Source organism: Mesoplodon bidens (assembly GCF_964165515.1).
Source record: "Mesoplodon bidens genome assembly, chromosome: 3".
Classification (NCBI taxonomy): domain Eukaryota; kingdom Metazoa; phylum Chordata; class Mammalia; order Artiodactyla; family Ziphiidae; genus Mesoplodon; species Mesoplodon bidens.
In genome coordinates, this window is record NC_138178.1 from 143507523 (window position 1) to 143519632 (window position 12110).

Sequence of the window (12110 nt, forward strand, 5' to 3'; positions counted from 1 at the left end):
GTCCTTTGCTTTAAATAGTCTTTACTGCTTTAAATAGTCTTTAATGTTTTGGATTTCTATTAATTACTATTTATTTAGCTTCCTAACCTACCTCTACCAATGACACAGAGTAACTCAGACCTAATCTCCATTTTAATAAATAATTTTAAGAGTAAATCTACATTTGCCCTGATTGATTTAGGCCACATTTATTTTGAGATGCTGGAAATTAATACTATAATTTCGTTCTTTTTTAATGATTCCTTCCAAGTTTAAACAACTGCTGTTTCTCTTTGATGTTTTCTTGTCATTGCTCCTGGAGATCAGAGACAGGTCAGAAAGATTTAGGAGAATATTCCTTAAGTGACCCATCATGTTGTAACATAAAAAGCTTTTAAAAAATAAAGAATTTGCAGAAGTGGTGGTATCTGAAAATTCACAGAAAATTCTACAAAGTCTGATAACTTCTGGGAAACTTGTGTTCAAAAAAGAAGAAGAAGGAAAAAACAAAGACTCCTCTGGGAAACCAGGACACGACAGAATCTAATGTTGCCCCTCTCCACATCCCCACCTACTTCTTTGTTTTCTTTCCTTTCTCTAGAGACAAACTTGGTTAAGTATAGACGTCTGCCCTTCCCATTACAGTATTGATTGAGCAAAATGTCAACTTCCATCTGCCCCAGTTAATGTTCCTACTTTGGGCACCTTCTACTCTTGCATACTTAATTTTTATTATGTGAAGAGAAGATCTGAGTTAACTCTGTTCATAATTACCTATCTGGTTACCAAATCTTTCAGGTTTGTTTTATAAACATGAATTTTTTATATCCTTTGTTTGTTGATTCTTGTGAATTTGGTTTGGACCTACCGTATGCTGAACTACACTTAGGGGTACAATTTCTAAAGCATATAATTGGGCTAAAATGAACATCAAGGTAGCATTGAAAGAGGCAGTGTTGTAAATGAGCAGCCTCAGGAGTGTGTGTGTATGTTTTTGTGTATGTTGTTTGTGTGTTAGTAGAAATGGTCATTTCTATTCATTCTGACTAGGTGATGGGATTTGTTTAGTGGTGGTAGATAGAACCAATTTCTTCCTCCCCATTCCCACCAGCTGCCCTAATAAAGTCAACTATTCAGTTGCTTATAGCCCTAACCTAAAGAACTCAACTCCAGTTCTAAGACATGTACTTGTGTGTACACACACATATACATTATCCTCAGTTTTATGAAGTGTAATTGTTTTGTTCAAGGATGGACTCTATTTTGACTTGTAAATCTCAGACTTGAAGGCAACATAGGCTTTATTTGGATAGTGAACTACCTTATTCTAAGCACCATAGTCTGGATGTTCTGAAAAGATTTTGTGATCTTCAGAGCTTAAACTATAGATCCTGATTCTAAGATATCAGCTCTAAGTTCCATACCAAAAAAGTATACGTGTGTGTGTATACACAAGGGTATACACACACACACACAAATATGTAAGTTATGATTCCATGGAAGAATCTCATAATTACAGAATAAAATATTTTATCTTTCAAATAAGAGTGTATATAAGAGCTGTTATTTAACTTTTCAAGAAGTTTTTTGATCTTTTTTGCATTCCTACAGTTTTACCTTTTTCATTGGCAATGGATAGCTGCAACTCTTTACAACAGTTTTTAAAAATTGGACCTCTCATTATTTTTAAGTCCTTGTTAAGAGATTTTTCTTCCATTATAATAAAGGTAAAGATTTTCTTTCATCTGACTTATATCAATTTTATTTAATAAATAATGTGTTCTTCCTTTTATATGTCTTCCAGGTTATAACTCACTGAGTTATTTTTTATTTTTCATTCCTTTTTTTGAGAGACTACTGCAAAGTAGATTTTTCTACTGTAAAGTATAATATTGTTGATTTTAAGTGATTATGATAAGACCCCTCTGTTTAGCATGAGCAGCAGGCATTAACTTGCATCAAATGTTGCCTCTTTGCGTTCCCCTATTTTACAACATCCTGGGTCTAAGTCCATTCTGACTTGTTGTGAGGCTGATGTTGTTTTCGCAGCCTTAATTTGTAATGTATGGTTGTTATGGAAATTTTAAAAATTATATAAACTTATTTGGCTTACCAATTTGAACAATTTTTTTACCACAAGTAGTTATGGATACTTATATTTTTTCATCTTTGCTTACGTATGTAATTACATAGTTGTTTTCTATTGGACTTAGGTGAAAGCATAAATGCAGGAGGTGCTGTTCGTTCTTTTTCTTCAAAATATATTTATAATCTTCTCATTTTCTTTTCCCAGTTAACTTTGGAGGTTTTATGGTAATGTCCAAGGCTATATTCCTGGTCATTGGTATCTCCAAAACGGCTGTTTCTTGATAAATCTTCATTAAGTTTTCAAGATTATTGCTAGCATGTTGCATTCTTCAGACATCTGGTAATTCACACACATTCAAAAACAAATGTGCCCATAACTTCTGTACTGCTTCTGGTAGAACTATTCAGTTTTCACAGTTGCTTTGACTGTAGTCCATTACAGCAACTTGTATGACATAAGTGACTTTAGACTTTTGTTTTAGTACAAATCATAGTATTCAACATTTGTTAGGCACTTGTTACGTGTTAGGAATGATACTGAGCATTTTTATGTTCTATCGCATTTAAGCAAAGTACAAAGATCCTTCCTATGTCTGAATAGGGTGTAATACCTTGTAAACTGAAAACATATAATAGATTTAATGGATTAACTTCAGAATTGGAGCCTACAGGCCTAAGTTTTATTGATTTACTGTGTGGCTTTGCATTATTCATAGAATTTATTAGTGTGTCTATTTCTTCACTTACAAAAAGATAATATGTCTCCTCTGTATTATGTAACATAGGAATATGTTATGTTTAAACAGAGAATATCTATAGATGTTTTGTAAGAAAGGCACCATAAATAAAACATTCTGATGTGAATATTTCTCCTATTCTTAAATTATGTTGCTAAATAATAGTATTCATGTTTAGCTCTCCAGTGCAATAAGAGAAATAAGAGCTTTTTCACAGCATTATAAATTTATGTTGTATATAATGTTATCATACTAGCATTATAAATATTATGACATCCTTTTAGTTAACTAAAATTGCTTTATAGTGTTAACAATTTAGTTTTATAAGATGGATAACAAATATTATTACCCCTTTTTACAAACGGGAAACGGAGCGATGGATAAATTTCTGGAGGCATAAGAACAAAAGCTTATATTTAGTTAATATGTGAATAATGAAGGACTATTAGGTTATAGATGATGAATAAAAAGCCTGATCATAAAGTGAGAGGTTAGTAGCTTTAAAATCCATCTTTAGATGAGCAAAAGCGTAAGAGAACAAGTTATTTAATTCAAGCTACAGCATGTCATAGCCTCCAAATACTTAACGTGTCATCTTTACTATTAGAACTTCTACTAAGTTAAGCTTATCGCAAGACAACAGCAATATTGGATTTCTTTGCTTTTAGGAAGTACTGTACTCATTTCCATCTTTCCCAGTTGGCCTGTAATTTTAAAACTGAGGGTGGTATGAGAAGACAAAATGCAACACCTTATAATAATATTTAAAATAGGAATGAGCTGTTTTTGGTTTTTCTCTTTTCTTAGCAGTTCTTCCACTCACTGTTTCCTTTACCTCACCTGTTTCTTCCTCTCACTTTTTCACATGTGTCTGTTTTGGTGAGAACCTAGTTTTGTTGCAAGAGAACTTCAGATGTGATAATTACGTGTTTCTAATGTGGATACTTTCTAAAGAGGCCACCAGTGGGAATTATTGTATCTTAAGGCAAAAGAGCAAAGTTTTAGATTTTCTAAAATCAATTGGCAGTGAGTCATTTGCAAATAGTATTTATAAGTCTAAAGTAGGAGCTTATTTCCTTTATTCTCAATTAAGATGTTTAAGAATGGCTTAAATTATATTGTTATATAAACATTAAAAACTTATACTGCTTTAAGTAAACAAAGTAATTATGTGTGACCATCAATAGAGTGGAAATCCAATGTATAGATTTTTTTAGGTAGCTCTTATGTTTCTACTTATATTATATACCACTAATTACATTAAAAAAACAAAATTCCAAAGTAGCTGGAGTAAAGAAGCTGGGTTATACATTCACCAGTTAAGTGACCAGACAACAGCCTTTCAGTACAGTTTCAGATTGGATCATCTTTCTACTTCATCTTTCTTCAGATTTGAGAAAGAGGATTTTTTTCCATATCTATATATCAACTTTTGAAGAACATGAATGAATAACATTTTCTTCTCTATAGATTAAAGGACATGTAACCAACAACCTACAATAAAGGAGAACTTTATTATTTTTCACATAGTGCCAAAAATGAATAAAAGTATAATACATATATAAAAATGCTAATAATCCATAGAAATACCACTATTTTGTCACCTTTTCCTGGAATGAGATATAAAATAGTACAATTTATAAGTAGACTGTAAAGATAAGTGCTATTCTTGTGAAAATCTCTTATAAAAATTAATTCACTCATTTGAGTTCCCTGATTTTTTTGTTTGATAATTTGACTATCAATATTTAGATAAATGAGGAAAATAATATGAAAAAATACTCACTGGGTAAAGAAATTATAAAACTTTGGAGTACTCACTGCTATATATATACTCAACTTGGTTATTTAATAAGGGTTGAGATGAGCAATGGAAACAGTAGAGTCTTCACTCAGCATCTCATGCTCACTGCAGAGTACATGTTTGTTGAATGGAATGGACGATGAAATTGCCTGGAGTACTTAAATTTTTATTTTTATTTTTATTTTTTTGTTTCTCTATAATTATACTGTCTCCTTTGATCTTTCATTATAACCAGATCTTACTTAAATATTGTACCACTTTAACTGAAAAACAAAATGGAGTATCTCCATTTTGAAAAGCTTTCTGCTTCTTCCGAGAGTGGAAAAAGATGTAAATATTTAAGAAGGCTAAAGCTCCAAGGAAGAGAAATACATTACCAGTGCATTCATATCTCTCAAGTAAAACTGGAATAACTATTTTCATTACTTAGTTGCAGCTTCTTCTTTGTAGCAGTAGTCTTTAACCACTTAGTCACACTGTTATGATACAATGACATGATTAGTTGAAAGGTGTTTGTAATTAGTAATATAAAATTAACAAAATCTGTATATGAATGTTTTTAATTAATTGGAATAAATTAAAGACTGCCCTTATAATACTGCGACTCTTACTTCCACTCTGCTCTGCTTCTTAAATGAGGAGAGAAAAGAGTAAATTTATAGCTGGTGTTCCTTGAACATCCCTATGAGTTAGTCATCTATGTAAATTTTATTCATCATGTATAGTCCTGAGAAAAAAATATATTAAAGATAGCTTCTCTGTACCATAGGATACTTACAGGGACAAGATCTGAATTGTTTGTTTATTATAACCTTGTATTAAAGTGTAAAATAAAATTTATGTGTTTGAGTCAAGAAAATGTACGTGGCTGACGTTAATGGATAGAGTCAGGAAAGTTTGATTGGCTGGCATTAAACTGCCTATTTTTACCTAATTTATCTCCTCACTAGGTCTATATTTTGCTTCGATGAAGGATCCTCACATTTATTTCAATCTATTTTACAAAGTTGAATATAAGGTGATTATGAATATTAGAACAAGTTGTATACATTATCATGAATCTACCTCATTCCTTCTATCTGCAGTCTGTTTTTCAAAGTGTAGTCCTCTGACCAGCAGCACAAGCATAATCTGGAAACTTGTTAGATATGCAAAATTTGAGACCCTAGCCAGACATTCTGGATCAAAATCTCTGAGTATGGCCCAGCAATCAGCATTTAACAAGATTTCTAGGAGATCCCGATGCACACTAAAGTTTGAGAACCACTGCTCTAATCATATCCCACCTTGATGGCTTAACAAGGTTATTAGTACCCATTAGATAGTGTTTCAAAGATACTCTTTGTTATTTAAGATTATTTAATCAGCAGAGGGCACTGTAGTAGTTGTTAGGAGGAAATTGTATTAAATCTACATGGTCAAGTAACAAGCATGTAAATATTAATGCATAAACTATACCTGTTAATAAAAGTATGTCTATAAAACTAAGTAAAAGCACTATACTAAGTGATTTTTCACCACCACCATGCATACAAGAAATTTCTTCACATTTACATTTAACTATTGTGTGTCCTGTGCATACTTAAATATCATTGACTTTTAGCAATAACGTTCTTTAAGGTAATTTTTCCTATGAAGGTTAAAAATGGACCTGAACTTCATTGACAAGTTCCCTGGGCTATAGAATCATTGTTTATGACACCCTTTTTTGCAACTTGAGCAGTCTTTGAAGCATCTTTCTGACTTTCATGTTATCTTCAAAGTGTCAAGGGTAAAAGAAAAAATCACAATAAGTGATTTTGCATAGGAGATTGCAACCTTCAAAGTTTAGAAAGTATTTAGAAGTTAAAAATAAAATGTCTTATTTAAAAAGTATAGCTAAATCCAATTAAACCTCATTATTTTGGAATCTACTAGTCGAAAAAAGGTTATATCTGAAGTAAGAATATAAATTTCTACTGTTGCTCAAGGAAAAACAGAATTTGGCAATCAAATTAATAACATAAAAAAAGTGGAAAATGGAATGAAACTAATTAAGAAAAAGGATTTCAAACTTCTAATAGCATCTTTTTTGCCATTGATTATGAATAGTCCATTGATAATGATTGCTTATTATCCACTTGTTAACAAGTACTGATAACCTTCATTTATCTGTGCTTGTCATCCTAATGTATATGATTGAAGGAATAAAGCTACATTTGTTAAAACCACTCTTCTGTTTGGATTTTCTAGTAAGTTAGATCGTTTTTTCTCATTTTATTCTAAACTAACTTTTATTCTCTTGCTCTTTGCCTTCTAGTTGAGCCTCTCCATTTACAGTTTACAGATGTTTTCACCCAGCTCTTGCCCTCCTGTCCATCTTCCAATTTCCATCTCGTTTGGCTGTTTCTTCTTCCCTTTAGATACCATTATTTCAGTATTCTTCTTCCTGCCCCCAACTTGTCAATGTTCTTACATTTAGGTTCTTGCTCTCTGTTCTCTTTCCCCTCATCTTTGGTTCTCAACCACTGTTTCTAGGTTTGGTTTCTGGATTTTTCTATTATTTCTCTTTTTTAACTGGTATAATCAAAACTGCAAGGATGTAACAATTGGAAAGCAGAGGCATAGAGAAAATTGACATGTATTGAATACCTACTCTATGCTAGGTGATTTACTTACATCATTTAATTCTCATAAGATGTAGGTATGCTTTATTATTAGCTCCATTTTATTCATAAATACACTGAAGCTCAGAGAGATTAAATATTTTGTTCTAATTCACAGAGCAACTAAGTGATAAAGCTGGGTTTCAAGCCTATATTGGTTCATTTATTCACTCCTTTATTCAACAAATATTTATTGAGTACATGTTCTGTATGTTGGACACTATGGTAGGTGCTTCAACAGATCCAGTCCTTACTCTCCAGACCTTAATTGTATGGTGGTATTCTCTGACTTCACAGATGGTGATCTTTTTGCTACAGCAAACAGAAGAAGAGAAAATAAAAAGTAAACAGAATGGTTCTGATGTTATATGGAAAAGATATATTTGATATAGATGTAAGAAAGACTATATTTGTGCATTATTTAGGAATATATAGCAAAAGGGTTGCTTTGTGTCTAGTCCTGGAGAGGATCGCCCTCCTCATTCACCCCTGTCAACACCAATGCCTTTTAGTGGCATCACCACAATATATATTTTCCTCTTATGTTCTATGCTGTACAAGATTTATGTCTATAGGCCAACATTGTCTAGAAGGTCTTCAGAAAGAATTAACTGTCCTCCCTAAATTATGTTTGGAAAAAGATGAAGACCCCTGTGTAAGAATACATACATTCATTCATCCATCTATTATCCATATATTTACCTATACCCTAAAAAGTATTTAAGATGGTTTAGCCAAATACATAAAATACATCAGAACTTTTTATAAGATAAATATGGAAAAATATGGCAAGGAAAAATAAGATGAAATTGGGTTGTATTCAGTAAGCCTACTAAAAAAATATTCATAAGTTTGTCTCTCTTCTCAAGGGTAACTTGATTCACAGTCATCATAATTTTAAAAACAAACTGGTATCACAGAAGTGTACCCCATTCCTAGTTGTAATACTTAAGAGGAAATTTCTCCTACAGGTCCTCCTAAAGAGGACCTCAGTACAGTGTGGTGAGCAATGGTCTCAAATACTAGCTAAAATAAATATGAGTTTCACTGAGCCATTTAATTGTATCCACCTGCATACCATAAAAGCAAAGTCCAGTAAAACAATTCTTTTAAAAGTGGATGGGCCTTTTCAGGTAGACCACTGTGGTCTGGCCAAATCCAACGGTATATTTTAGAGGATCTCGAAAAATGAATGAATTACATTTCTTTTAGACAATTCTCATGTAATTTGTCAATTGAGTTTTTCATGTACTAGATAACAGTGAGTTTACACGCTCTTACAAGTTTTACTCACTACTGCAACATCATTGCGTAGAATACCACCTAGTACATAGTAGGTGCTTAATAAGTATTTGTTGTATGGATGGATAAATGCTGTGCTTTGAAGTATGTAAGTGAAAGACTTCCTCTGTCACTTCTGTTGATATTTTCTTTCTTTGTCCTTAAATAACGTGTGCTACTATACTTTGGAGTATATCATCTTTATATGGACCCTCAAATTCATTAAATGTCAGGCATTGCTTAGGTGACTTTTTCAAAAAGATAATGAAATCAATATTAACCCTATACAAAGAGCTGTTTTAAGATTGTTCTCAGTAACATCCCTTTGTTGATTTTTAGGGCTCTAAGATTTTAAGGTCCGTAAGAAGTTGTAAACTTCAGTGAAGCAATTTTAACATGGAAATAGTGTTTCTTCTCAGGAGACCTCAAAATCATACCGGATTTATTAAATTTGGAAAACATGGGAAAGATTATATATAACACTAGCTCAACAATTTTCAGCTATATATTGATATTTTAATGAAAGTAGTTAACTCCCAAACTTAGAAATTTAAGAATGTCCTTTTCTCTTTCCTGCTGGCCCTTTATTTTTAAAGCAGGTTTTATTGAAAAGCATTATGGTAGTGTTAATTTTCCTTTAAAATTTCTGACATTGTTAAATATTGCATTATGCTGGGATTCAGTGAACCAGTAGATTACATCAATTCCAGTCATCCTTTATTCTATATAATTATAAGGGATTAACTAATTTATATGCATCTTAAAAGTTTATTTATAACATCAACTGGCATGTAACACATACTTGCTGCATTTTAACTGCTCTGCCCAGATTTCTTACTCTTTGAAAATCTATTGAGCTATTATGACAATCTGAGGCTTCATTTTAAAGTTTAGGTTATTAGGCTAGATGAGACATTTACCAACCTAAATTTTGCCTAGAATAGTGATTTTACTTAGGATGATCACTCGACTTCTAAGGAAATATTGAACTATCAATCTTTCACTATATTTTTCCATAACTTACTTTTTATTTTGTTTGCCTTTCTTCTTATTTACTGTAATACTTTATTTTGCAAGCTTTCTTCCTGTGTTGCTCCCAGTTATTGTAACCTGCTACATATGTAGAAAGAGGATTAGAAATGGATTAAATCATGTGTTTCACTCCCAACTTTAGCCTAAAACATATCTTAACCATCACATTATGATAAATATATGCCTATTTTCATTGACCTTTAGAAAATGAAATTTTCTTGCCTCCTTCAGTACCTTATTTGAGGTTTAACCACACTTGTCTTAAGAATGCCCTATCTTAAAACTTCTATTATATAGTTGAAGCCTATCACTTCATTAATTCTTTTTTAAAAACAATCAGATAGTTCATTTATATCGAAGATATGGAAATGGTAAATCTAGAGTTTTTCTTCTCCCCAATTTATGGGGAAAGTTGACTTGATGATTTCTTCAGTTGCATTTATTATATCATAAAATCATAGAGCTAGGAGAGATACAAGGTGATCTTGGGTTTTTGTGGACTAATTATTTCAAGAGTAATAGACAAAGAAAACTACCCAGATTTCTTATTCTGTGAAAATCTATTGAGCTCTTATAGCAATCTGAGGCTTAATTTTAAAATATAGGTTATTAGGCAAGATGAGATTTCTATTAAATACTTATGAATTGTAAGGGATAAGAAAGGTCTGCTAATGTAAAAGCTCCCTTGATGTTCTGGTCCTCAGCTTTTATTCAGTGGTCCCAAAGAATTGAGTCTTGATGCCTTAAAAAAAATATTTGGAGAACTAAGTATGGTTTATAGATAGCATGATTTATAATTAAGTTAATTTTACTATTCTGCCTTCCTTATTTTTGGTTAATTTCACTCAGTCTGCTATTTAATCTTTAATTACAGGCCACAAAAGAAGTAATAGAACGGGAAGCGCCAGGGATGGCCCTGGCAATGCTGATGGGATCACTTAATGTTACACCTCTGGGCATGCTCTCTAGGTAAGAAAGTCACCAACATGTTGCAAAGAAAATTAATTCCATACCACTAATCACTACAATAGATTGATAAACCTAAGAAACTCCAGTCATACCACTTAATTTTGCCCCCCTTATTTCCCAGACTTATGAGTCTCAGTATCCTGTCTAGTTAAATATTGGCCAGTTTCTTTCAAGTTCTTTTTTTGTTTGCTTGTTTGTTTTTGCGTATCGTGTTGAAACTTTTAGAAAATATTGTATTACTGCTAAAAGTTATCAATTATAACCCCAAGAAGAGTCCAGTTTATTAAGATGTAAAATATTCTTTCTGTGTGTGATTATAATCATCAATTAATTTCCCTTAGTTGTCATTAAATACTAATTTAGTAAAACTAAGCAGTAGAGTCTTTTTTAATAAGTTTTTACAAGTTAGGAGCTTAATTTCAATTTGTAAATAGGCATATTGATGTGTGGTCATGAAAAGAAGCTCAATCAATAATATATTACTAGTATATTAAATTAGTATATTTAAAACTATGCCTTTGTTGACCTAGATGGTAACATCCATCCTCAATTTGATGGTTTAGTTATTTATTTGTTATTATTTTAGCAATTCTTAGATTAAAATCCCCTTTAATGAGAACAACATACATCACTTAGGTTAAAGACAGAAATACCAACTTAGTGAGAATCTGTTGATTTAATGACCATTGATTAATACAGTTGATTTCAGAGCAATATAGAAAATACACAGCAACTTTATAATTGCAGGGTTTCACAATCATTATTTATAGCCATTTATTGATCCTGTATGCAATATGAATATAAAAGTAAATACATCTATTGAATGCATAGAATATGAGTTATAATGCTCTTTCTGTTACTTAGACTAAGTTTGTATGCCATAAATGTCAGCCACTTGAAACACAGCTACAGGGAAATGTGAATGGGTCATTAGTTAACTGTATTTTCTTTCCTATTACAGATACTATATTATAACATTTCATTTTAATAAGAGCAAAAAAATAACTAAAGTAGCTTGATAGAGATTTTAAATTTAAAAGTCCATGCTGGTCTTTAATGAACTCACATTGATTCTTTTATGCTGTTCTTTTTTTTTTTTTCGGTACGCAGGCCTCTCACTGTTGTGGCCTCTCCCGTCGCGGAGCACAAGCTCCGGATGCGCAGGCTCAGCGGTCACGGCTCACGGGCTCAGCCGCTCCATGGCACGTGGGATCTTCCCAGACCGGGGCACAAACCTGTGTCCCCTGCATCGGCAGGCGGACTCTCAACCACTGCGCCACCAGGGAAGCCCTATGCTGTTCTTTTTTTAACCCTTACTTATATTACCTGACTGTAGATCAAAGGTCACATTTGGTCCCTTTTCTCTATGGAATTAAGTAGTAGTCTTTGAACATAAAAGAACTCTTTCTTAGGCTTCCCTGGTGGCGCAGTGGTTGAGAGTCCGCATGCCGATGCAGGGGACACGGGTTCGTGCCCCGGTCTGGGAGGATCCCACGTGCCACGGAGAGGCTGGGCCCGTGAGCTGTGGCTGCTGGGCCTGCACATCCGGAACCTGTGCTCCGCAACGGGAGAGGC

General features: G+C 32.8%; 1 protein-coding gene across 3 annotated transcripts in view; it reads left to right on the forward strand.

Moving 5' to 3' along the window:
* Positions 1–12110, forward strand: part of GPHN (gephyrin) — a 639047-nt gene that overhangs the window by 320577 nt on the left and 306360 nt on the right. For all 3 annotated transcript variants that reach the window (XM_081229975.1, XM_081229976.1, XM_081229977.1), the window contains exon 5: positions 10441–10535. In XM_081229975.1, the coding sequence (XP_081086101.1) occupies positions 10441–10535 (95 nt within the window). The remainder of the gene's footprint in view (positions 1–10440; positions 10536–12110) is intronic.